The 25,007-nt window shown below is 36.7% G+C and overlaps 1 protein-coding gene across 3 annotated transcripts in view; it reads left to right on the forward strand.

Moving 5' to 3' along the window:
- The window catches only part of POLA1 (DNA polymerase alpha 1, catalytic subunit), a 195,300-nt gene that overhangs the window by 132,771 nt on the left and 37,522 nt on the right, over nucleotides 1-25,007 (forward strand). For 2 of the 3 annotated variants that reach the window (XM_017827154.1, XM_017827155.1), the window contains exon 36: nucleotides 17,366-17,462. The exons of the other annotated variant lie outside the window; for it this stretch is intronic. In XM_017827154.1, coding sequence (XP_017682643.1) covers nucleotides 17,366-17,462 — 97 coding nt within the window. The remainder of the gene's footprint in view (nucleotides 1-17,365; nucleotides 17,463-25,007) is intronic. 3 annotated transcript variants of the gene reach the window in all.

Consider the following 25,007-nt stretch of genomic DNA (forward strand, 5'->3'; position numbering starts at 1 on the left):
AATGCACCGAATTCCTGGTGGAAAAAAAGAAATAGATGTCACTCCCAAACAAAGACAGGTGCTGAGCTGCGGGAGACAAGAGAAGGGGTGAAAACAGTATCCAGCTTTAATAGCAAAAGCAAATGCTAGCTAATGGCCTGTTCTCAGGAACTCGTTAAGTCATCTCTAAGCAACCACAGGATAATACACTAGTTATTTCTGCTGGTATGTTTCCTAAAAGTGAGGCGTGTTGCTTTGAGCCCACGATATTAATGGATAGTCTTTACTGCATCTATTACCTGTTGTAACTAGACCCTGTCTATATCTGTTTTGTTATCAGTGCCATTATTACTGTAAGTTGGTAATTCTAATTAATTTGCTTCAGTCTTTTATCATCTTCAGCTAAAATTCAAAAGAAATGATATTTTCTGCTTTTTTATGTTTTTTTTTTTAAATTATTATTTCTCTATGCTTTATATAATAACCCTTTGGAGGCTTGAAACAGCAACCTTTCCTGGAGTTCAAATTCACAGTGGTCCATTGTGAAATATCAAATGAATACTGAATAATAGTTATTGATTTTTATTATTATTTTTAGAAATGGGAGCATTTAACTTCATGCTTTGAAAAGTGGAATAAAATTCTAAATAATTTGCATGTAATTTTTTTCAAACCGTTAAGTACAAAGTGATTGAACATGGATCCTGCCAGTTACGGTAGTCCCCCTTTTTAGAGTTTAAAAAGCTTAATATATATGCTTTCTTGCACATTCTAAATCTCAAAGTACTTTAGACATAACAAATGGATTTACAAACTATATATAGGTTCACTTACTTTATCACTGAAGTGCAGCTACCTCAAAGATTGAACACAGCAGCTGTTTAACAACCTAGAGAAACATCACGTGTCAGTTGAGAGCAAGAGCTGAAGAACAACGTATGAAACGAAGCTGCAAAAGGGGCTTGAGGCATTTGAGCAAATTGTACTCTAGTAAAGTTAATTTGTCTGGGACACTGAGGATAAACCACCAGAACTTAACAAAAGGTACCCACAGGACCTGTGCATCACCTTCATCTCATCTGAAAGATAGCACTTGATTCACTTCTAGAGGTGGGTCCAGCATGAGGAAGACTCACCAGAATCACTTTGTGTAGATCTCTCTTGCAGAAACCAACTGTAATTGTAATTTAGGAGTGGACAATCGTAGAATGAGGCAAGAAGAGCTAGTAGAGAAAAATTAACTTCTAATAATAGTTCCTATGGAGCTGGTTGTTACACAGGAGGATGTTTCATGAAGCACGAAGAAATTAATTCACCACCATTTTGGATTTCTTGATATTTTGATGGTATGGTTAATGACAATCCCTCCTAGAGCATGAGAGTGGGGAGAGGTACAGAAGCTATGAAGTAGCATTTGTTAAAGCTGTCTTCTAGGAGCTAAATTGTAATGATAACAGTTTTTGTCATGTGTAAGGGTTTCTTTGGCCTTCCTTTTTTCCTTATGGAAAAGTTTTGAGAAGCTTATGCTGAGACAGTTAGTTATGATGCTGCATGAAACTTTCAGCATAACTTGACCTGAAGAATAGGTTGTCTTGTCTAATCACCTGGTTCTGCACAAAACTGAAGTATTCATATTCTGTCTCATAAATCTTAAACTCCTCTTGAGACTTCGCGCAACTCTGTGAAAACTACTTTGAAGTTTTTTGGTAACCCTATGATGAGATATGTAGGGAAAATGCTTTTCTGCTCCATAGGTTATCTCATGGAAAACATGAAAGTCTGTTGTTGTGAGCTGAATGAATTGACAGAAGTAGTTTAACTTATTGCTTGAAGAGGCATATCTGTGTTTGGTTACTCTGTTTTCATGATCTACGTGATCTCTTGAATGTCATGCTTCCAAATACCCAGATAGCAGAAATGGAAAGAATACCTTTCAGTACTTCCATATGCATAAGAAAATGTTGCCATTTTCTCAGGCTTTTTTTATTTTATTGTTCATTAATGCTGTCTAGGTCTTTGCATGGGTGATCTTGCTAAGAGAGCTCAGAGGTTCCAGCTAATGCATAGTCCAGATGAGTACTCATGATAAGGTTGGGAAGGCTGCTCTTCCCCTTGCTGAAAACCACTCAAAAATCCTCACCTAACAAAAGAGTCTATTGGCATGGATAGTAAATAATGTGAGGTTTTGCTTTCCTGCTGCCACACAAGGTTGTTGTTCTAATTTACGTCTTCCAGTCAGCTTTCAACTCCATTCCTCATCCCAAATCTAGAAATACATAGATGCTTTGAACAATGAGCTAACTATTATAAAAATTAATTTGCTGCTTGAGACAGCTTCTGTGGTTAGCTGTACCATGTATAAACTTACTAATTGTTGGCTGCACAAGTTGTTTTTTTTTTAAATCCACAACTCCCTCAACTTACTGGAAAAATATAAAAATTGAACTTGCAGTTTTCCCTTGTACTTGTGTAAACCTGAACAAGAGAATTGACAGTTCTTTACTGAATACATTCAGTGCCTCATCTTACAAAGAGTTATTGATGACCTAATGTAGATAATATAGTCTTGAAACCTTGTGAAGAAATGATGTATTCAAGATGACATCCTTTCAGGAGACAGTTTCCATTGCAGAATCATACAGTGGAATGGAGGTAAAATTGAGTGGGATATATAAATCTGGTGAATAAAAGATGAAAGGTTGTAATGAAAAGACAATGAAAAAAAGTGTCTGCTGTGAAAGCTGTAAGACTGTGGGTAATACTAAACTTTTCCAACTGGCTTTTCTTGGCTGCATTGTACTTGACATCTGTGCACTCATCAAGCACCAAGCCAAGAGTCTTGGTTTTATCAGGAAGATGAAAATTCCTAAAGAGTTTCCTTGTGGAGAACTCTTGTGGAAATTCCTGTGGTATTTCTGAAGAATTCTCTTGTCAGCCTTTGACTGAAGTGTACCCTTACTGCCTTGATGTCTGTTGTAGACCTGATCTCTACATGAGCAGGCTTGTGTTTGTGTGTCAGGGTTGCCATACCTGTGGAAATCAGCTGCCTTGCTGTGCAGAACTGGTGTGAGCTTTTAATTATATGAGATTTAGGAAAATCATAATTTTGTAAGGATAAAGTTACAAGAGTATAAAACAATAACAGTGATTATTGACTTTGTGTTTTGCAGCAAGTGCATTTCATTAGGTGCTCTTGTGGTTGTGTCTAGCCTACAAAGACGGATAATTAGGCAATCCAACTTTTCCTAGGCCAGAAGTTTTTCCTTTTACTTTTTCTAAATACGTTTTTCAATTTACTTTTTTTAAGTATTGTTACTAAATCCTCTGAGAGCAACTGCTTGGGGCAGCCTTTTCTGTCTCTACTCAGATCGCGGGAATGTCCTCTTCCTTGTTCATCTTTTTATTCCCTGTAATTTAGGTGTTGGGGTTCTGCATGATACTGTAAAGGATAAGGTAATTTTTTTCCAGCCTTACTTATTTAAGATTACGTGATTGACATTTTTATTGCATGCATGTATGAGGTTGATTTTTTTGGTTTTGCTGTCTTTTAAATCTCAGAAATAGACTTTACTAGCTTAACAATTTAAATGTCTTGATTATTCATAATTTATGTTCCCTGTAAGATTCATTGTGTTTTGCTTCCTACAAGCTTTTTATATGTGAGACACTTGTTTTTTTTTAGCGGGAAAAGTTTGGTGATGCATTTAAGAGTGGAATGCATAGAGAGTGGATGCATTTGAGAGTGGGTCCCTGCTACAGCATTAGCACACTAAAAGTGTTGTGAAGGAGGAGCTCCAAGGAGACTATCATGCCTGTTAATGCTTTTATTTTGTTGAATCAGTTCTGAATTATTCTGAACTACATATCATGACAAGCAGTCTGCTTAGCTGCCTATTTTTGGGTTACTGAAACCTAGGTTCTTCCTCTACTTTTATTCTTTCATGAGGCAGATTTGGCTGGCGTCTAAAATTGCGTTTTCGAAGGATGGCAGAGAACATCACTGTGCAGTTTCAACATGAGTCTGTTTGGTATCTGATGAAAAATAATGTGGTTGCTCAGAAGGAGAATGAAATTCAATTAGCAGAGATTGTGAGCACAGATAGGAGGATAGGATAGCACATCCTCAGAGGATGAGGAGTGAGTCTTTGCAACTAATTTTTTAAGTTACTAGAAAAAATTAGCAAGCATTCTGTTGTGATTGGGCTGCTTTGGTATGTAGATAAATGGTGGTGGTATTTATTCTAATGCCAGTGTTGGCCATATATGACAAAGTCTGAGGTTTCTCCTTTTGTCTCGAATTTTAGTAGACATCATCTCCTTCTATTAGCAGTGTTATATCTGGTAAAGGTCACCTCTTTGAATGGCATTGAGTGTTTTTGAGAGCAATACAACAATTTTATCTGACCTGCCCAGTTTCAGCAAATGTTTTTACAAGCATTGCACCGTGACCATGAACCGTCTTACTGAAGTTCAACTCAAATGTTGCTAGTTCTAACTGAAAAGTTTCTGAAATGTCTGTCCTGTTAGAGAAATTCTGTGTTCTCCTCTTTCCTGTTGCTATGAGTTGTCTTGATATGGCACTGCTGCAGCTGCAGACTGAAAGGTTCGGGAAAAAGAGGAGGAAGTCACGTGGGAAAGCTGCTCAACTTTCTACACTCAGAGGCCATCCTCTTTTCTTTCTCAGTTTTTCTGCTAGATGGATTCTCACCTTTGAAACATACAGGAATGCATAGCTTGAATGTTTGTGTAGCTTTATACTGCAATACCTCTGTGTTCTGTCTGATCTCTAGAAATGAGGGAAAACTTTCTGATAAGACTTCTTAACTCTTACGATTGTTTCTTTATGGTAAGAAGGTTTGTCTTGTATCATTGTCTTTCTCATTAAGGCATCTCAAGTTCAGAATGTTAAATTTGTTCGGATGTTATATTTGTTGATTACACTTTTTAACTTCACTTGGGGCCAGAGAGTCCAATATTTGAAGCATTTGATCCACTTTCTCATTAGATACGTTGAACTTCTCAGGAAAATTTTAGGTATCAATTAGCATCAGAAAGGTGAGACATCTTTCTAACGTAAAGCTACTAGTTACAAATTGTTGTCTGAGATGAAGAGTAGTAGTCTAATGAGAAAATTCTTTTTTAAAGGAGTTCATTAAAACCACAAAAAAACCCAGTGCTTTGACCAGCAGATCACTGTCAGGAAGGTTTTCCACAGGGTGTTCCATGTCTTTGGTCACAACCAGCTGCTTTTTTTTTGTCCTAGAGACAAAATATTCCTTGTATTTGGAGGTACTAATGCTATTAATAACTATACCACATTTCTCTTCCAGGTTGTGGGTCAGAATTTACTCAGAAATGTTGCAAAGTTAATGGATGATTTTCCTGGGAGGCTTGCTCTCATGTATACACTGCTTCTAAGCTTCCTACAGACCTTTGTCTGGAAGACCTGTTATTGTAAGATCTCTTGCTGTGCCAGTTTGGAACCTCAAAAATTACTTTATGTCTTCCTTTCTATTTGGTAAAATAACATTTTGTTTTTAAAGAACCACCTGAGCTGCTTTGGCATTTTGGTGCCAGGGCAAAGAAGCAACATGCAGTTTGTCTGTCTGTTTTATTTCTAGGAGTGTGTTTTAGAGTTTGAAAGGTTAAATTTAATATTTCTTCACTTGTTGAATGTGAACATTCAAAACACGTAATACAACCAGATAGCTCTGCCCAGATAGATGTGTACATCCAAGGCAAAAAAACTCAAACAAACTTAATTCTAGCCTGTGAGGGAAGTGTTAATCTTCAGAACACTTTTGACCTACACTTTTTTTCCTGGAACATAAACACACAGTATTGACTGACAGAAATCAAACCCTAAACTTTTTAATCTTTGCCTGTTCTTAGGGGAGCTTACTCTGTTTCCTTGGGGATAATCTTAGGGTTGGTGTCTTTCACTTCATGTTTGGATTTGCCAGTTGAAGGATACAGGGCAGAATTTCTGGGTTTTTCTCAAAGCAGTCTAAAAAATTTACTTATAAGTCATTGAGATGTGGTTTTGTATACTACCAATCTTAACATTTCAGTGCCACCCGCAGAAAAGGTGCTGTCCTTTACTTTGTCATCGGTGTAACATTTCTTGAGTATTTGGTAGAGAGCCATTCTATTGAAGTATGAAGGAGGTGCTTTAGAGACATGAGATCAAAACTTGCATTGACAAAGCTGCTGATATACACTCCTACAGACAGATAAGGGCTATGCTACAAAGAGATAGGTGCAGCTGGGGACTGTTCATCTGAAGAAAACAGAGGAAGAAAAATCTTACTTAACAGAGGCATCATCTGTGTACATCCTGGCTCCAAAGTAAGTTAAGCAAGTCAAATAAACTGTATTAAAAGCCTTTCCATCTAAAGCAGTAATCTTGCATAGTCTGAGAAGTTTGGGGAGTTGCTTGTTTGCACTGGTGACATCGTGGAGATGGGGACTTCAGTCAATCTGTAAGAGTTCTGATCTTGTAATAGTAAAATGTTCCAGGGTGTATGAAGAGTAGCTGAAGCATTTTCATATCTCAGCCTAGTTCCCTTATTGTCTTAAGAAAAATCAAGGTCAACAAGAGGGAACATTGATTCCAATCCTTCACAATTTACTGAAATGCCAGATTTGCTTTAGGCAAAATAGTGTCCTCTGCAGCACATGTATTCCTTGCTTCATATTATTTAACTACATGAGCTGAAATAGTAGTTTGTTAAAAAACAAGAAATTAGGAGTTGAAGGTGCTAGCTTTTCAAACTTTTTACTTTCTTGCTAATTCCTAAAATTGAGAAAATGAGTGCTGAAGTCTTGAGAGAGAGGAATACAGTAATTCAAAGCAGTTTGTTTAGTTCCCTCTCTGTAAATTATTTTTTTTTCATATGCATGCTTCTACATCTAAAACATATTTAGATAAGCTTATTTGCTTGTGTGTCTAACCTGTTTATAGTGTTGTTTATTTAATAATAAACCATTTTTAAATGACGTACTTGTGCTTGTTGAATGATAATCAAGATTCTGTTAAAAAAAGGCTTTTACAAATATTAGTAAATTATTTTGCAGAAAAGAAATGCAGCATTACCCATTTCATAATAAAATCCCAATTTAAATAAATATAAGCCAAGTTGCTTGCATAGATTGCACTTTTTAAGGGTATGCTTCTGGATAGCTGGCAAATGCCAAATAGTCGTGTAAAGTGTATCAATCAGTGAGAAAGGACTTTATTTCTAAAAAAAAGTAAATAAAAATAAATGTTGCAAGTACAGGCCTAGATTAAACTCATTTATGTAAACAGAAATATCCTACTTCCAAATTGTAACTTACTACCTCTACTATAGTCCAAATTGTGAGAACAGGACTTGTTCTACCAGCTTTTTCCATTGTTATCCAGAGCATCCTGCATCTGAACATCAGAAGTGGCACCCTTTATTTTTGCAAGCAGACAGAAGACTCAAAATGTGCCTCAGATAAGATAATGAGGAGTAACCTTTGGCTCATCCTTGGCACTACACAACCATTCTTGAACGTGTCAGCAGATTGCACGAAGTGGTAAAAAGGCAACTTTATACCTGATCTACAGAGGCCCATGGGAGACCTCTAGTAGTGGCCTCTGCCTCTCTTTGCCTCAGAGCAGGACTGTGTCTGATACATGTTTGATTTGTGATTCTGGTCTGGGAGCTACCTTATGCAGGTTCTTTCCCTACAGGATGAATTTACTCCCAGTAAGGTGGTTTCATATAGTGTTCTTGATTGGGCCCCACTTGATTTATTTGTTTTCCAGCTGTGAGAAATGTGGGTCCTGAGAAAGAGGTTATGACTTTTATTCTCCATCAGTAAGGACAGAGGTTTTGTATGCAGATTTCAGCTCAGCAGAGTACTAATTGTGTGATTTTTTTTTCCAATTGTAGTAACACATCTTTTTGTAAGGTAAATTTCCTGGATATTTACAGTTTATTTCTTGTTTGTTAGAAAGAACATTATGACTTTAGAATTTTTTAAGGAAATACATGAAATTACTTGAAAGGTAAGAGTTCTGTTCAGTGATGAGAGTTCCTATACATGTGCTTATTTTTCCTGTTTTGAATAAGCAGATGACCTATAGTTAACTGCAGTTGAGTGCCCTTTATTCAATTAGTAGATCCATCAGTTCTCTAGAATGAGACAGAGCTCTGGAGCTGTACAAGCTTGTTCTGTAGCACTTAAGATAGTTGGGGAATGCTTGGCCGTGGTACTTCATCGTCAGAGCAGAATGACAACTTTGCTTTACAGAGGTGGTTTTCAATTTTAAGGTTGTTTCACCAGGCCTTTTTTGTTAACTACTTTTTATTCCAAATTGTCAAGGGTCATGTAATCCCAGAAATCTATAGATGAGTAGCTAACTTTGAAAGTGCTTGGGGTTTTTTTCTTGAAATTGTAGACATGGATTATTTTTTTTTACTATATTTGTCTTGTACCCCAAGGAGAGGATATATTGTAGGAGAATATCTTTACGCTGCTTATTTCAAGCAGCAATTTATTTGAAGTGTGCAAATATTCTTGATCGGAGGCTCTTAAAGTACGGTCGATTTTGGGACCGAGCTGGTGCTTCTCCAGAGCAATGATCCATGTATCTGGTCAGGTACAATTTTGTAGTTTTGACTGTATGTGCTGCTGGGTCAGTCCAGTTCCAGAGTGATGTCTGTCTTTCACCACCTGTCCAGTAAAGCTCATTTGTTTGGTTTGGTGTGATAAAACTTCAAATCTTAACGTTTCTGCTCTAGATGATAGTTTTGAGAATTTTTGTACTATACCCATCCTAAAGCATCCATCCATAAAATATCCATCAGTAGGATGGATATTCAGACTGGTTAGTCTGCATATTCCTCAGAGGGAGGAATTCCTTTCCTCCAGATCCAGGAGGCAGATTACAGATTAAATTAATTTTTAAAAATTTATTTTGTTCGTCTGATTTAGAATGCAAAGAATTATTTGGATAAACCCAACTGTTGTACCTTTTTCTCCTGTTGCACTGTCGATCAGAGCAACAAATATCCTCTGACCAGAAACCCAAGATAACAGGTGTAAGTCAGTGCTTGGCAGCTGTGTATGCTTTATAGGTTCAGAGCCTTTAAAATAACATGAGGGCTGTGTTCCAGCTTGAGGCTGGTAAGGTGTTGAGTGTGCTCATTATGAGGGGATGGTTGTGGGTTCCAAGTCTGTTGGGGAAGAGCTTGGGACTGAAGTACGGTCAGATCCACGTTGCCAGTCCAAACAGTCCCCGTACATCATCTGAGCCATGTCCCATCGCTGTCTTAGTTGGTTGTTATGGCCCTAAACCACCATCAGCAAACATTCAGAATTCAGTAATATGGTCAGTAGCAGTTCAGCACTTGAGCTAAGTCAGCCCTGTTTTGTTTAGCAGGGAAGAACTGACTAGAGGGACCACTTTGATGACATTTCCTAGTATGGGATTTAACCACCTCATGTGAATCTCTTTATCCATTTAATAAACTTTCTATATGAAAACAAACTATTTACGAATTTCATTATTTATTTTGAGTGTTGTTTCTGGACTTTCCTTAGAATCCAGAAGAAAATTTTTATAAAATATTGATATTTTTATTTTAAAACTTCTAACTTGTATTTATTAGCCATTGTATTTTATTAAAATATCTGTGTTCATATATATCTGCAGACATACATACATACATGAGGTGCATAGATATGTATGCATATACACATGTGCACACATATATATAACAACTGTAGAGCTAATTTCTGTACAATTATCATAGAATGGCTTGAGTTGGAAGGGACCTTAAAGATTATCCAGTTTCAACCCCTCTGCCTTAGGCAGGGACACCTTTCACTAAACCAGGTTGCTCAGAGCTCCATCCAACAATTAGTCATTGCTGTTAGTCATTGTTATAATATTCTTATGAAAAAAAGATGCCTCAGAGCAGATAATGTCTGGTCTTATTAAAGACTCAGTCACAAATTTTATGTGCTTGTCTTGTGTATTAATTGTATTAAATATTAGTAATACCAAAAATTAGTCACAGAAATATTGATGCTGAAAATTTCCAAGTGAAGCAGACTTTGCAAAGACAAGTGTATGCTGAAGGTACACAAGGCAAGTGATTCCCACACATCAGAAAAAAGAGTGATTCTTAGTTAAGACTTGTGTTCTCACTGCCAGGTCTGATTGCACGGCTCAGATGAGTTTAAGCACTGGGTGCAAGGCAGAGCTCAAAACCAAAACTAAAAGCAGGAGAACATCCTGCCTTCCCTTGCTTACAGTAGCTATTTTGGCTTGTTCACATCAGATACCATGCAGTTAGCTCTTCACTTTGTGCCAGCTGTTGGCCACACAGGGAAGCAGCTAGATTTGGGGGGTTAGTTTTCTGTCAGATTAGAAAAGAGGTGAGTCGTTTTGGCTGATTAGTGAGTTGAATTTGGTTTACCACGTGCTCGTATGAGTTGTAGCGTACACACGAGACCAGGAATAGGGGAGAGGGTTGTGTATCTATCATTAAGATGAGAAAGTGTTTGTTAAGCACAGATGTCACGTAGTCTTTTAGTTTAAAAAGCAGCATATCTCCAAGGAAGAAAAACAGGGTTATTTCATGTCTTTACTTACACTGTGAGCTTTAGGTAGAGGTGGTCCACCACCATTAGTGCTCCAACAGCTGCAGTCTTCCATTCCTCCAGAGCTCTGTCTGGCACTTACTGTTCATCTCCTGTCTGTGCTATCTGCCTTGAGACGTCATCTTATGAATCCTCAAAAGCAGAGTAGTGCCAGCCTGGGACATTCCAGTTTTGGATAGTTCATTCAGATTCTTTGTTATGATCAGAAGTATTTTGCTTAATAAATTTCCTTCCATTTCCTTTTTGCCATGTTCATACCTCCTGAATCTTCTTAAAAGACAGCTTCTTTTTCTCCAGAGTGTCTTAATGAAAATGTTTAGTGATAGTATTGTGGGGATCCACCCTGGAGGTATTCTGTCAACCCCTTCATTCAGTCCAGTGTCCCTCATCAACAGGTGTTGTCATCTGTTCTTCACCCACTTCCTCACTCACTTTTCTGTTCTTCTGCTGGCATTGGAGTCCAAAGTTGGTTTTTGTAATTAGATCCACTGTAATGTTCTCATTAATTGCTAAACAGAAGTTAATACAGCAAAAACTCTTTTCATTTCAGTTACTTAATGGGAAAAAAAAAAATCTCATCATGTACAAGAATATCCAGTCTTGTGCTGGGCTGTTTTTTTTTGTCATTGACCCCTGCATGTATATGTAAGAACCTCTTCTTTTCTCATACAGTTCATGTTAACATAAGTTCTAGGGAAAGTGTCATCACATCCATATCCTGCTACATCTGTTTCAGTTTCCTTTTACCTTTTTAATGGACTGCATGAGTCAAAATCATAAAACCCACTATTGATTGAACGGATGGACAGTTTGGATGGTTAGGAAGGAAACCACATACACACAACCTCTCTCCCTTTAGTTTATATCCAGTGCTGCTGTCAGGAAAGAATGTGACCAAACATCTCATGTTTTTAATGGAATTGAGTGTAAGTTTTCAAAAACTGTTTGTATGCTAAAGCATAAAGGCTGCAATTTAGATATACTTTTATTTCACCTCTTTTGGTTTATCTGAAGTAGTTATTTCAGGTGTGCAGTTTATTTCAGCCTATTTGACACAGACCAGCGCTGTGTTTTAACTAGGCTTTGTGATGCACAAGCAGAACAGACTTCAGTGTGCATCAGCATTGCCATGAGGTGAGGGGTACACACATTATGAGTATTTAGTGTAACATGAATCCACACTTTGTGAGCTCTTATCATTCAGCAGTGTCTGCCTTCAGAATCTGATGGTGAATAGAAGTTGTGTGTGATGGCAACCGCCCTGGTTTTACAAAGGAATATGTGAGGTGTGTAAAACACGACACACTACTACTTTCTTGCCTTGAAATCATTGTAGCATGGATAGAATTTGGATATATAAACATCCACAAAGTTGAGCTGTGCCCTTTTTTTGAAAATAAAAATTGCTGCAGATAAGAGACATGATGGAAGATGTGTACAGTCTATATAGTCTTCCAGCATTAGATTGAGACCAGTGGCACTTCCCCGAAAAATAAATTACCCGAAATTTGCAGCACATTCATATTCAATTTCATCACAGCAGATGCTCATTAGTATGTTGTTATTAATTGGTATTCACTTTAGGTTTTGTTTAAAATGAAGATAATAATTAGGTTTTAATTACTGCATCTTTCTAAGGGGGGGAGGGGAGGAAATGCCTCTCAAAGCACTGAAGTATTTCCTGTATGCTTTGCTCTGTTACATCTAAGCCTTGAAAGAGTCCCTGAGATGCATTTGCTGCCAAGAGACTTCTGTTTCCTTTTATTTCTTTCCTGTTTTTTAAAGTATTAAGAACTAGTTCTAAAGGATTTGGTTGATGGACATACTGAATCATATCACAGTTGTAAGAGCCACTGTTCTTTCTAATCAAAATTATCAAAAAGGCTTTTCACTAAAGTAACTCTCTCAAGCAGCTGATTAATGAAGTGGTGCCACTGTTTTGTATTATAATTAAGTGAAGTAATACAAATAACTTCTGTAGCCTGTGGAAATTATCTCTTTTACAAAGCACTCTATTAGAGTTAGCAAACTAAAAGGGGGATTTTTGGGTGGGTTTTATTTAATTTCTTATTGCCTTCATCATCCTTAAAACCAGAGGTGACACAACAGAAAACAAAAAATACACCACAGAGAGGGCTTGAAGAAATGAGAGAGAGTCAGGTGCAGAAGAAAGCAAAAGGGCAGAAAAAAATGAGAATGGAGAAAAGATTTAAAGGCTTATCAGAGTGGTGGAACTGTAGAGAAATATAAAAAATTTGGGAGATGCCAGAGTAAAGACTTCAACATACTGTAGAGGAACATGAGTAATCTAAAGAGTGTTGAAAAAGCATTGACCACCACATATTTGGTTAATATGGGAATTCACAGTGAAGTGAAGTTTTATGCCGATAGATAATGATAGGACAAGGGGGAATGATTTTAAACTAAAAGAGGGTATATTTAGATTAGGGGTTCAGAGGAAATTTTTTACTGAGAAGGTGATGAGGCACCCAGAGCGGGTTGCCCAGAGACACTGTGGATGCCCCATCCCTGAAAGTGTTCAAGGCCAGGTTGGATGGGGCTTTGAGCAACCTGGTCTAGTGGAAGGTGTCCCTGTCCATGGCAGAGGGGTTGAAATGAGATGATCTTTAAGCTAAAGGCGTTTAGTTTTCTGGCCTGTTTAAATGTACACTTTCAAGAATGGAGGTTTTAAATGCTGCTTAAAAAGTGTTTGGTAGAATAGCACTGCATTTAGATAAGTAAAACATCAGAATTAAAATCATTAATTTAGTCTTCTTTTACCTTGCTGTTGTGAATTTCCATCAACTTTTCCTTCTGTTTATTTTTCCCTCTTTCCCTGACCAATTCCTTACATTACCTGGTAAGGTAAGAACCTGATTTCCTTTCTTACCTATTTGTCTAGCTTGCCATGCTGCCCTTAGCTACTGAAAGGATTTTAAAGGCTGATGTGTTAACCACTCAGAGGCCCTATTTACAGGATGGAGGACAGTGAGGAATCTCAACTGAAGTTCATTGGGATGTAATCTAAAACAGCCAGCACTGAGGAGGAGCCTTCTAATTTCAACATCTAAATGCAGTTGCCACCAATCTTTCTTATATAACAGAAGAGCTGATGAGAGATTGTGCGTTGTAAGTTCTTAAATCTTTCCAGGTCCCCTTACTTTCAGAGAGTTGAGCTTTGCCATTTCTAAAAAAGAGGAGGGAAGGTGGACACTGGCCATTTTTTTCACTCTCTCTGTGCCAATTCTCACATCATGCCAGAAGAGTTACAGAAGGGTCTGCTTCCTCTGGAAGAATCCCTTACTCACGGACTACAGTTACGGACTGAGAGAGCTAGGACCATTTCTCCCTTGAAATTTTGCTGTGATGTGGCAGAGATGTGCTGAGCCAGAGAGAAGTAGAGTGAGGCCACAGGAGGACCTTGCTCCAGAGCTGAGTTTTTCGGTATTTGTGAGGCAAGAGAAGAGATGGTGCTACCCTTCAGTCCAGGGTCTTGTTCAAACATCAGCAGCTGCAGGGACAAGACAAATGCCAAGCTAGTCCTTGTACTCAAGCAGGATGGATTTAGCCATGTGTGGAGGCACGACTGTCCTTCAGGAACTCCTGTGAAGTCTCTCTTCCTATTGTATGCCCTGGTGGCCCTTTCCTAGTAGCTAGGCAAGATAATTTTCTTTTCACGACTGTTAGTTTTGTACCCTAGTTTTGTGCTTAGTCATGGGAGAATTTGCTTTTCTGATGTTCATAATTCACCAGTTCTGTTAAGAAGACACCATTGGTTTCTTGTTACTTAATCTGTATAATATTAAATTCTTCCTTAGAAGACAGTTGGAAATCTGCCTCAGTTGGAGTTGGCCTCATGATGCTATAGGAAGCAGTTCTACTACCATATTAAACCTAGATTTAAATTAATATTTTGTTGGCTAAGCACAATGTTTTTTTTTTATTCTATTATTTTTATATTAGAAACTTAATTTTTCTATCAAAGGAGTGAATAATTATGTGAATGCATACTATATATCTTTTGCTCCTTTACCTGTTTATTGCAGTTTTAAATGCAATTTAGCAAAATGTTTGGTTGCATGAAAAGAATAAAATATTATTTCTGTGAGTGGAAGCTCTCAGAGAAACAGACTTAACTGCAGACATTCGTTCTTAATGAAATAAAGAAATTAAACATCATGGAGTAAATAAGGACTTCAAAGTAGAGTTTTATTTTCATGTGCTCACCATTAAATCTTTCACAGGAAGAAAGAATATATAAATGAAGATACAAATTTAGTTCTTCATTAGTTTAGTAATGTTAGGGGGTGTCAGGTTTTCTTTACACAAAAAAACGACCATTAAAGCTAAAATATTATTTGTGTTTGAAGTTTTAGAGGTTGGGCTTTTTTTCCCGTTTTTAAACCTACAGGTTACCAGAAATTGAGGAAATATAAGAAGTGGTGATATAAGCAGTTCCTAAAGTCCTTTTAAATTTAAGGTGCCTCATCCTTGTATTCATAAGTGTGCCGTGATATTTATACTTAATTGCATGAAAATCTTAAAAACATTTTGGCTTCTGCCAATTATTAATTATAAGATGCAGGAAGGTAAAGGGAAGGAGATACTAGCACATTATCAGTAAAAAAAAGTGTGTGTGTATATATATATCTATGTGTGCATGTATACATTTTTACATACTGATTTTTGTACTTTCTTTATCCATTTAAGCAGTGACTTTCAATTAGCCTGCCTACTAATATCAGGTCACTAAACTCCATAGCTGATGCTTTATTCTTTCGTGTGAGTTGTCATTCGTTTGCTTCAGTTGGCTGGCAAAGGTTGTTGTATATCCATTACCAGCAACACAGCACTTTGCATTTCTGAATTGACAAGCAGCTATATTGACCTAGCGCTTATTATGGGTCAACAGCTGCGTTAACCGACGGAAGGACTGAGGGGCAATTAAAATGAATTGGCAAAAATATATCTTCCTAATTTACTCCAATTTGTTATTTATGCTAACATTGTATGGCTTCTATGGTGACACTAAACAGAATGGACCCAATAATGGCAATTAACATAAAAATATAATGGCTAATCAAATTGACAGCAACTGTTTCTCATCATCTCGACACACAATACATTATCAAAACAAACTATTATGAAGGAGGTAATTTCAGTGTTCTATTCAACCTGCTTCATGTGTGCAGTCAGGGAGATGTGTACCAGCAATTACAGCTGAATCTAAAAAACTAAACAAATAACTTAATCGCTGTCGTCCTCCTTTTTTCTTCTTCAGGAAGCAGTAATCAGGATTTACTAAAAATAACTGGTGTATAATAGTATAATGATGATGCATATCGTAGAATAGCTAATAAGGAATAAAATATGCTTCTGTGTGTCTTTTTTTAAAATAGGTTCACATGAAGTGGAAAAAAACTATACTGTTAAAATATATAAAAAATAACTAAGCAGTAGTAACGGTTGTCAAATGTCTCAACATGAGTTGCTTAATAGTCATAGATACTTTATTACATGTCAATAGAAGTGTAAAATTAGCTGAATGTAGTAACAAAACTTGACTTGATTGGGTATAATACTGAAAAGCTAAGTTAAAGCAGAATTCCAGTAAGTAGAAATAGTTTACTGGTTGCTTTTCCACTGCATTTTCAGGATCATTCCATGTGGTATACTGAGTCATAATTTTACATTGGTCTAACCATGTTCTTTGTTGATTTTGTAGTTCATCAAGAAAACCTTTGAGAGTTTGTATGTATCTACCTCTGTACTGGATGTATTAAAATGGACAGTACTGCCAAATTTCATGCTGTTACAATTATCTCATTTTTAATAAGGTTTTTTGTAGCAAACAACTCTTCAAGCCATTTTTGGCCAATATTTAAACTCCAGTATCTTAAGCAGCAGGGGCTGGAATGTGGTTTTTATTGAACAAGAGTGCAAGAAGAACTTGAAAGGGTTTAATTGAAGTGTGGTAAAGATGTATCTCGTGTCTATTTGAGCAATTTCTAGTGCACAGAATGGCGACAGTGATACGAACTCACACAGGAGTGTACTTTTGAACTGGAGGAACAGCACAGTGGCCTGACATAACTGACATTGAGAGTATTTCATTGAATATCATATTCCATTTTTACACATCTGCAGATTTTCAAACTAAATATGTGATTTCTGACATGCAGTAGCCTTCACAGATGTGTAGAGCAAGGTGATGATGTAGGTGTAAAGGTATATGTGCACATGTTCTTATTTGAATGACATGTTCCCAATTTATGTAACCACAGCTTGGTGGGGGAATGGGAAGGGTATACAGCCAAACACCTGTATTCACTAAAAGATATACATTCTTCTTTTTTTTTTTATTTGTTACATTTTACAATATGCTAAAGCACTGAAGTTATTCCTTTGTCCCATCGTTCTTATGACTTTTATTTTCTTGCTAAGGCATCACTGTGATACATGCAGCTATAAGAATGGATAAATGCAATTTTAAGTTTCTGTAAGAATTCATAAGTTTAGTTGACTTATATAAATGCTCGGTGTAAATTGTGTGGAAAAGTGTAGAGATGTAGTAACGACGCTTTGTAGCATAATAATAATTCCAAAAGTTGACGTGAATGGAACATATAAACTGTGGGAGAGGAAAAAAAAAAGCATAAATAATCTTTTGATAGTGGATTTAGAAATAGGTGCATGAGACACCCTTTTGAGTTGGGTTTTTAATTACTGTCTTCTTACATTACAGTATTCTGATAAGGCCCTGTACACTCAGCTCTGCTTCTACCGATACATTTTTGATGTGGACTATGCAATTGATAAGGTGATTACTGAAGAAGAGAAAGGTATGTTTAAATTTTACATTAGTTAACTATAGTTTAATAGCAACTTGCATGCTAGACGCTCAACCTACTCTGCTCTTCAAATCTGAACTACAAGGCTGTAATCTAAAACCGAAAATGGAAGAAATTATGAATTTAGGAATCCCCTGTAAGAAGAATGTTTGGTTGGAGTTAACCAATTTAAGAATACACTATGTGCCCCCTTTCTTCTTTGGAAGTGACTGCACTTCAAAAAAAGTGTCTTTCTTGCATGTTACACCGTTAGAGAAAACTCTTTGCTTGAAGTTTGAAAGACATGTTAACTTCAGTAAATAGATTAATTAAAACATATGTGTAAAAAATTAAAATTTACGTTCAACTATTAATATTGAAGAGGTACTTTTTATCAGAGAGAAAATGATGGCACAAGAAAAGCAGTAGACAGTGCTAATTGTCTGCAAAGCGCTCTTAAATATACAAGTTAAGCTGATCTTAGGAAGATTTTCTTTTCCTTTTCCCATTTACCATAACATTTTTGAACTATAGTATTTCTAAACTGTAATCGATCAGTGGATTTTGTGCACCTATGTGGTTTTCAAGCTGACAGAAGAATATTTCTGAAGGTGGGCTAATGCTTGGAATTCTGAATAAAGACGTGTTTGGGTCCCACAGGGACATTTACACTGCATCCCCTGTAGTTCTGGAGGTGGCTGTGAGGAAAAGGTGCTGCTGTGGGAGAGCTGCTCTGCTCTGACAGTCATCCCCACCCCTGCCCTGCATCACCAGTTAGGCTGCTGGGTGGTGGAAAGACATTAAACAAAACTCAGTCTTTCTGAATGTTATTTTGATAAGCCTTGTGTGAAAATCAAAATAGTGTAACCTCCTAGCTAAAAACCGCTCACATAAGCAAAGAGGCTGCTTTTGCCCTGTTCAATTTAGGTTTCTTCTTATAGAGTTTCTCATTCCTTTCCTAATACCTCTAAGTCAGTCTGAAGCTTGCACTTCAGAATGGCTTTGTATACCCAAAGAAGGTCATCTCGGTGGCCATCTCAGTCTAATACAACTTTGTAGATGTACTGAAGGAATGTTGCATAGTGGCTGATACTTCTACCTAAAACCAAAGTAGTATTTTGTGTGTAGATCTCTTGCCTAATACGGGGTCATAAGAGTAAAAGAGGCTTCATGGGTGATCACATCCAGTCACCTCTTACAGCAGACCACTGCATTTTTAAGGACTGGAAAAACCTGCAGGTTTCTGGCACTGCATTTTGAAACCTGTGTTGGATTCTTCCCCTTCTGCTGCTATTTCCAAATGTGTTTCAGACTCTCGATCTGCGATGACTGAAAATTCATTGTAATTTTCATGTTCTAACTTGTTTGTGGCTGGTTTATGTCCATTCACTAAATGTTTATTTATTTCCCTTTCCTGATGTCCTCTACTGTGCTTTTGGAAACAGTGGTAATATTTCTATTTTGTTTTAAACTAAGGCAGAGATGTTCTTGGCTTTCTTTAGGAAGAATTGATCTCTGCTGTATGATTCTTCCTCTTTGCACCTTTGTGTGCAGTCTTCTCTAGGAATTAATGTTTTGAGTATGAGAAACTAGAAATTACATGGTATTTTAGATGGTATCTATCCAGTGTCTTGTACACTGGGACTGTACATTTACTGGAATTACATCTGCTTTCTTGAGCCACCTATGTGGCTGTTTGCAGCTGTTCATGTGATTAACTTGCAGTGTAATAATGATAGAAATCTTGATGTTTGAGAGGTTTTTTTTTCCTCCTGTCATTTTGGAATCATGAGTTCATCCATATCTCAGGTTCCTGGCATTTGTTTTACTTAATTTTCCTGGTTCCATTAATTTTGGGCTGCTTAATCTCATTGTAGTATTACATTTCAAGGTTAATGAATTCTCTGTGAAAAATAGTACGGTGGCTTCTTCATTCACATATTTTACCACCTTCTGCTTTAATGGGAAAATGTTTCTTGGACCCTCACTGCTAAGTTCAATAAAATTAGTTTCCAGAGTAATTCTCAAGGAATTGTAAGAACTCTGCTAGGACTTTCTTCTTTTGGACAGTTAACCTTTCAGCATGGTATATTTTTCTCTTAGCTGTTTGAAAATTATTGTATTACCTTCTTCAGCTAGCCAGTGATTTCAGTCTTGGTGCTGCAGCAGGTGTTAAGGCCAGATAAATTATATCTCTTAGTTTTCCTTTGGAAATTGATCATCTTCAAAGAGATTAGCTGGGTGGGTGTGGTAAACCTGTGTATAACTCTGTCCCAGTTTTCAGATATCATTTGGGAGGAAGACATCTTTCTAAATACATGCAGAATTTGATAATAATTGCCTGTGGCTATAAGGGGGCATTTTTTTGTTTTATAGATACCAGTGTTCTGTTTTCTAGTAATGTATGTTACTGATTTGATAAACTTAATGTTAAACTGTGTAGGATTGAAATAATTTTCATGTACCATTTTTGTTGTAGGTCTGAAATGGAAATCTAGTGAACTCCCCTTTATAACATGAAGCTAGGGTTTATTTGGAAGACAAAGTATTTTGTTTTCATGCCATCATTCACAAGCCATTTTTTCTTTGATCTGTGATCAGCATCCTTGCCTTTATCAAAAATGATGGCAAAATTTTAATGTATTTTTTGCATCTTAAGTATTTCCAGTCTCCTTTTTACTTTCTATGACTAAACTACTGATTTACTTAGTTTTGATTTTGGTTTGGAGATGTTTTTTGCTTTGTTTTGGGTCACTGTTTCTCAAAGCCCAAATTGCATGGACTTTTGATGTTTCTACTCTTATTGCCATTTTTCCTGAATTTTTGAAGACCAGTTCTTCTTTTTTGTGGGTTCTGTTTATTCCTAATAGTAGCTTTAGTTGTTATTTGTCTTGGAGTGTTCTTCTATAAAAACAAAAATGTTTTGATTGCTTGGGAATGAAGATGTAAATGTGTTTTCCACCATAATTTGAAAGAATTCACGTCTTCTCTCATTCTGAACCCTGAGATTTCACTCCTACTTCACTTGCATTTTCTGTACTTGCCTCTTCAAAATACGTAACCTTAATTACAGTACAGGTTTTTTTTGTTCAGCTATTTATGTTGAAGGTCCATACTATTGATTGAAATGGAATCTAAAATAATAATTGTGAAATCAGTGGGAGTTCAAAAAGGTATCCAAGCTGCTTCCTTTCCCTGCTAGAGGATCAATACTACAGCCTACTTTTTAAAGATGGGCTAAATTTAAATATCCTCTGGTGATGCAGGTTCTACAACTTGTCAAGTTTTTCAGCCAATTTCTTATGGTGCTTTGCTGTGCTTACTATAGAGAGCTGCTCTTGATATGAAGGTGAATTTTTCTTGAGGTGAATTTTGCTTTCCAAAGCTTATTCTGTGCATAATGTATGGTAGATTATTCTCTTAAGCGACTTTTACATATTTAAAACCTGTGTGCTATATTCTAAGTCTCTTTCAACTACTAATCTGAATTTTTGGGGGGAACAGCCACAAGAGTTTTCCACTTCTCTGCATGTTTGGGTTTTTTTCTGCTTTTTCTTTTACAGACCTTCAATAGGTCAGGTCTACTAGAGAGGAGTACAACAGGGGGATTAATTAACGTATTTTGCAACATTTCTTCTGTTTATTTATACTGGTGTGGTGTTTATGGTGCTTGCAACTACATCGTTCATTCATATTTCATTTGGGATGCCAAAACCCCGAATTTAAGATACCAATAGTTCCAGAAGGGCTATTTGTTCTGAATTATTTTTTTAATCAGAGAAGGGAAAAATTGCTGTATTGTGACTAGCAACATACTCAACATGTTTTCGACACTTTCTGACACTTAGTTTTACCAAGCTGGGTTGTGGGTTTAGTCAGACATTGCTACTTAGGTGAAAAGGCAGAGCAGTAAGAAGCAGGAGGAGTAGCAAAGTAGGAGCATGCTCTGTTCATATGTATGAAAAAGGATGGGTGAACTATCAGTGATTTTGAACACGTGATGCATAAATAATACAGGAGTATGCTCACTCTGCATGCCTTAACTTCAGCAATGGAAACCTGTGTGTTTTTATGACTGTGCCATCAGGAGACCAAAATAATAGCATTATTCCATTCAAATATTGGTTTTGTTTAAATATTCAAAGGTATTACTGTTTTCATTTTGCTTCTACAATAAAATGAAAACCTTTAAAAGCAAAGAGAAGTGGAGCCCCCATGAAGTCAGTACAGCTACTCTGCCTCTCACAGATGTCTCTGGTTCAGTTTCCCCACCTGGCATCAAATAGAAGATAAAGATGCTGCAATCTCCTTGCTCACAATGACTGCAGCATTATTCCAAAAGCATCAGTGTCACTGAGGTTGTTTATGGTGCTGCGATCTTTTTGGAGTAGGATCCTGGTCATAGGATTTTTTCTGTTCTGTACTGTAGAATGAGGCTGAAAGTTACCACCTTTCCACTGTCCCATTTCTCAGAGAGGGAGGGTCACAAATATTTGCAAGACATTTAAGTATTTCAGGGGCAGACACTGCAAAGATTCTTTCCCAGAATATTTTCAACTATTGAGCCCATGGTTGTTCGATTCCGAAAAGTCATGGCATATTCTGTTAATGGGTAAGCAGAAAAAAAGTGAGGATGGGAGGAAGATAACTTTGGGAAAAGCAGTGAAATATTCCTGTGTATTAGGAAGACCTACATCTTTGAAGTATATGCCACTTTGTGGAAACAGAATGTAATTGTTTTGATCACATACTTAGAGGCTGCAGTTTTGTAAAGCCAAATGCATATTCAGATGATGTTTTCACACTTTTATTACAGCTTTGTGCGTGTGCCTCGCTCCACCTTTTCATGCAGACATCAAAAATCCCTAGTTTACTTTATGGATGAATAAACTGAAAAATTATGTTGGGAGAAAAGAAACTCTTCTAGGCTGTTGACATAAAAAAATTCAGCTCTGACTATTTGTGTGAATCCTATCATTTCAGTGTTGAGTGTTTTTCCCCAGTATGTTCATAACTTCATGTGTCAAGTAGCAAGTTGAAGTGACATTTTTTTTTATTTTTTTTAATGGAAGACTTTTTTGTAAGTCGAACAAATTGCCACATTTTTATCAATATATACAGACAGAAGACTACAGCAAAGTACTTGTTGCAATAAATAAGAAAGGGGATATAGTTATCTACATGTGCCTTTCACAGGGGAAGATAAGGAGAAATCATGCAAATGACCTAGGTGCATATGGGTGTGTGGATTTATTTTTAAGATGGTAACAGCTGAAACCTGGCATGCCTCTTTTCAGAGAGTACAGTGCGATGAACAAAGCATTTCTGATTGCGTCATGTCTCCAGGCACTATTGCTAAGACTTCAGTTCACTGTAGTGATCTTTACAGCCAAGCAAACAAATGCTCCTCTGCACATTTGCTGTCAAGTACTTTGTCTTCCAATCATGTTGTTTTGAAGAGACTGTAAAATAATAATTTTCAAGAACTTAATCTTTGAGTCTTTCTTCAAAAGTACTTTTTCATTTTTCCTTAATGTGTTGTTTTGAAGAGGAAGACTTCTGAACATTTTTTTTAAATGAGTCAACATGTCTTGAGTATTTTTACACCTGCCTAACTTTTTTTGAAAGCAAAAACTACTGAAAATTATTTGCGATAGGGTTTTTGACCGTTTTGAAGTAGTGATATGGACAGTTAGCTGTTCTTTAAATCTTAAGTTATCCTTCCTCAATGATCATGCCTTTTTTTATTGCCACTTGGACATTTTTAAGATCTTCAGTGTAACTTTTTCCCCCTTCTATTTCTGTTTGTGTGGTCTTTTTATTGAATGTACAAAATCTAAGTAAACCCCAATACACTGTACATTTCTATAACCTTTTCTCTGAGCACAAAACTTCATGGCCCGGGGCACCTCTCTTGGAATCATAGAATCAGCTGGGTTGGAAGAGACCTCTGAAATCATCAAGTCCAACCCTTGATCCACTCCCGCTGTAGTTACCAGACCATGGCTCTAAGTGCCACATCCAGTCTCATCTTAAAAACCTCCAGGGACGGAGATTCCACCATTTTCCTGGGCAGCCCATTCGAATGCCTGATTACCCTCTCTGTAAAGAATTTCTTCCTAATATCTAACCTAAACCTCCCCTGGCAGAGCTTAAGACCATGCCCTCTTGTCTTACTGATAGCTGCCTGGGAGAAGAGACCAACCCCCCACCTGGCTACAACCTCCTTTCAGGGAGTTGTAGAAAGTGATGAGGGCTCCTGTGAACCTCCTCTTCTCCAGAATTTCTCTGAATTGAAATTATGATTTTTTTTTTCTTACTTTCTCTGCTTGTGAATGAAATAAATAGAAATAATGAGTTATAATGTATCTACAGTGTGGGAAATCAGTGGCATGAGAGGAGTGCATTTACTGTGGCTCTTACTGCTAATAAAATGGTTTTGATTAATTAAGACTTCTCCCTTGCACATTGTATTAATGTTGCAAATGGGATGAAGTAGTGGCTTAGCTAATTTCTTGCTCCTCATAAATTGGAATGGTTATTTGACCTCTTTAAATAATTATCCTGCTGCTTCTCACAGGGGAGTTTTTTGTATGTGGAAAAAAGTGAACAGAAATATCTTCTCATTTGCACTTCAGGATTTTTTTTCTGCTTAAGTATATAGATCCCTACCAGCTTGTTATATATAACCTGTGCAATGACATAGTCTATCTGATGTCATCTGCCTCCTTTATCAGTACTCTTGTGAGTTTCTCTAAACGGAAAATATTTCTAAAGCAGTTTTTTCTTCACTGTTTCTTTTTTATGTGAACGCTGACATTTTTTCTTATAGAGACCTTTGTCTTTCTGGTTTCATCTCTTTAGTAAAGTTTGGGGTTGTTTTCCTGATGGGAGTCAGTTCTATTGTTGTTCACTGCAAGTCAGAAGTGACAATGCTTTAGTGACTACTGCTTCTCACAGCAGTAGGCTCTTTTCTCTAGTGGAAAATGCAAGTCTAGCATGTTTTTCCTTTTAAAAAAGCAAGTTTGATGTATATGACTGTACTAAAAAAAAAGTCAAAATTTAGATACCAAAATTCTGACATCAGTGCTGTTTTTTAATAGAAAAATCTATTTTAGTAGAAATTGGAATTACAAATGTAAACAGTTTAACTCAGTATAATGCATTCAGTATATGTGTGCCTAGACATCAGAAGGATAATGTAAAGCTAAGGCTTAAAGAGATTTTTAAAAAGATACAATTATCTGTATGATTTTTAAGTCTCATAAGAAATGTATTTTAGAACTTGCCAGTGATGGCTGATAATCACTTTGATATTTTGAAGAAAATGGTAGCTTTAAACAGATGATACAGAATTTATTTTTAAAAATGTATTGTGCTTATACAGTTGATGGCTTTTATTTCCATAATGTTTTTTACTACATAATTATACATCTTAATTACGTAATTACCGTCATAATTATTATGTAATTACATGTAGTTCCACTAATTACAAAATCAGGAAGTGTAATTATCTACTAAAAACTTTCTGAAATCTTATTTGTTCAGTAGAGATTA

The sequence above is a fragment of the Lepidothrix coronata genome, unplaced genomic scaffold, assembly GCF_001604755.1.
Source record: "Lepidothrix coronata isolate B3197 unplaced genomic scaffold, Lepidothrix_coronata-1.0 Scaffold135, whole genome shotgun sequence".
Lineage (NCBI taxonomy): Eukaryota > Metazoa > Chordata > Aves > Passeriformes > Pipridae > Lepidothrix > Lepidothrix coronata.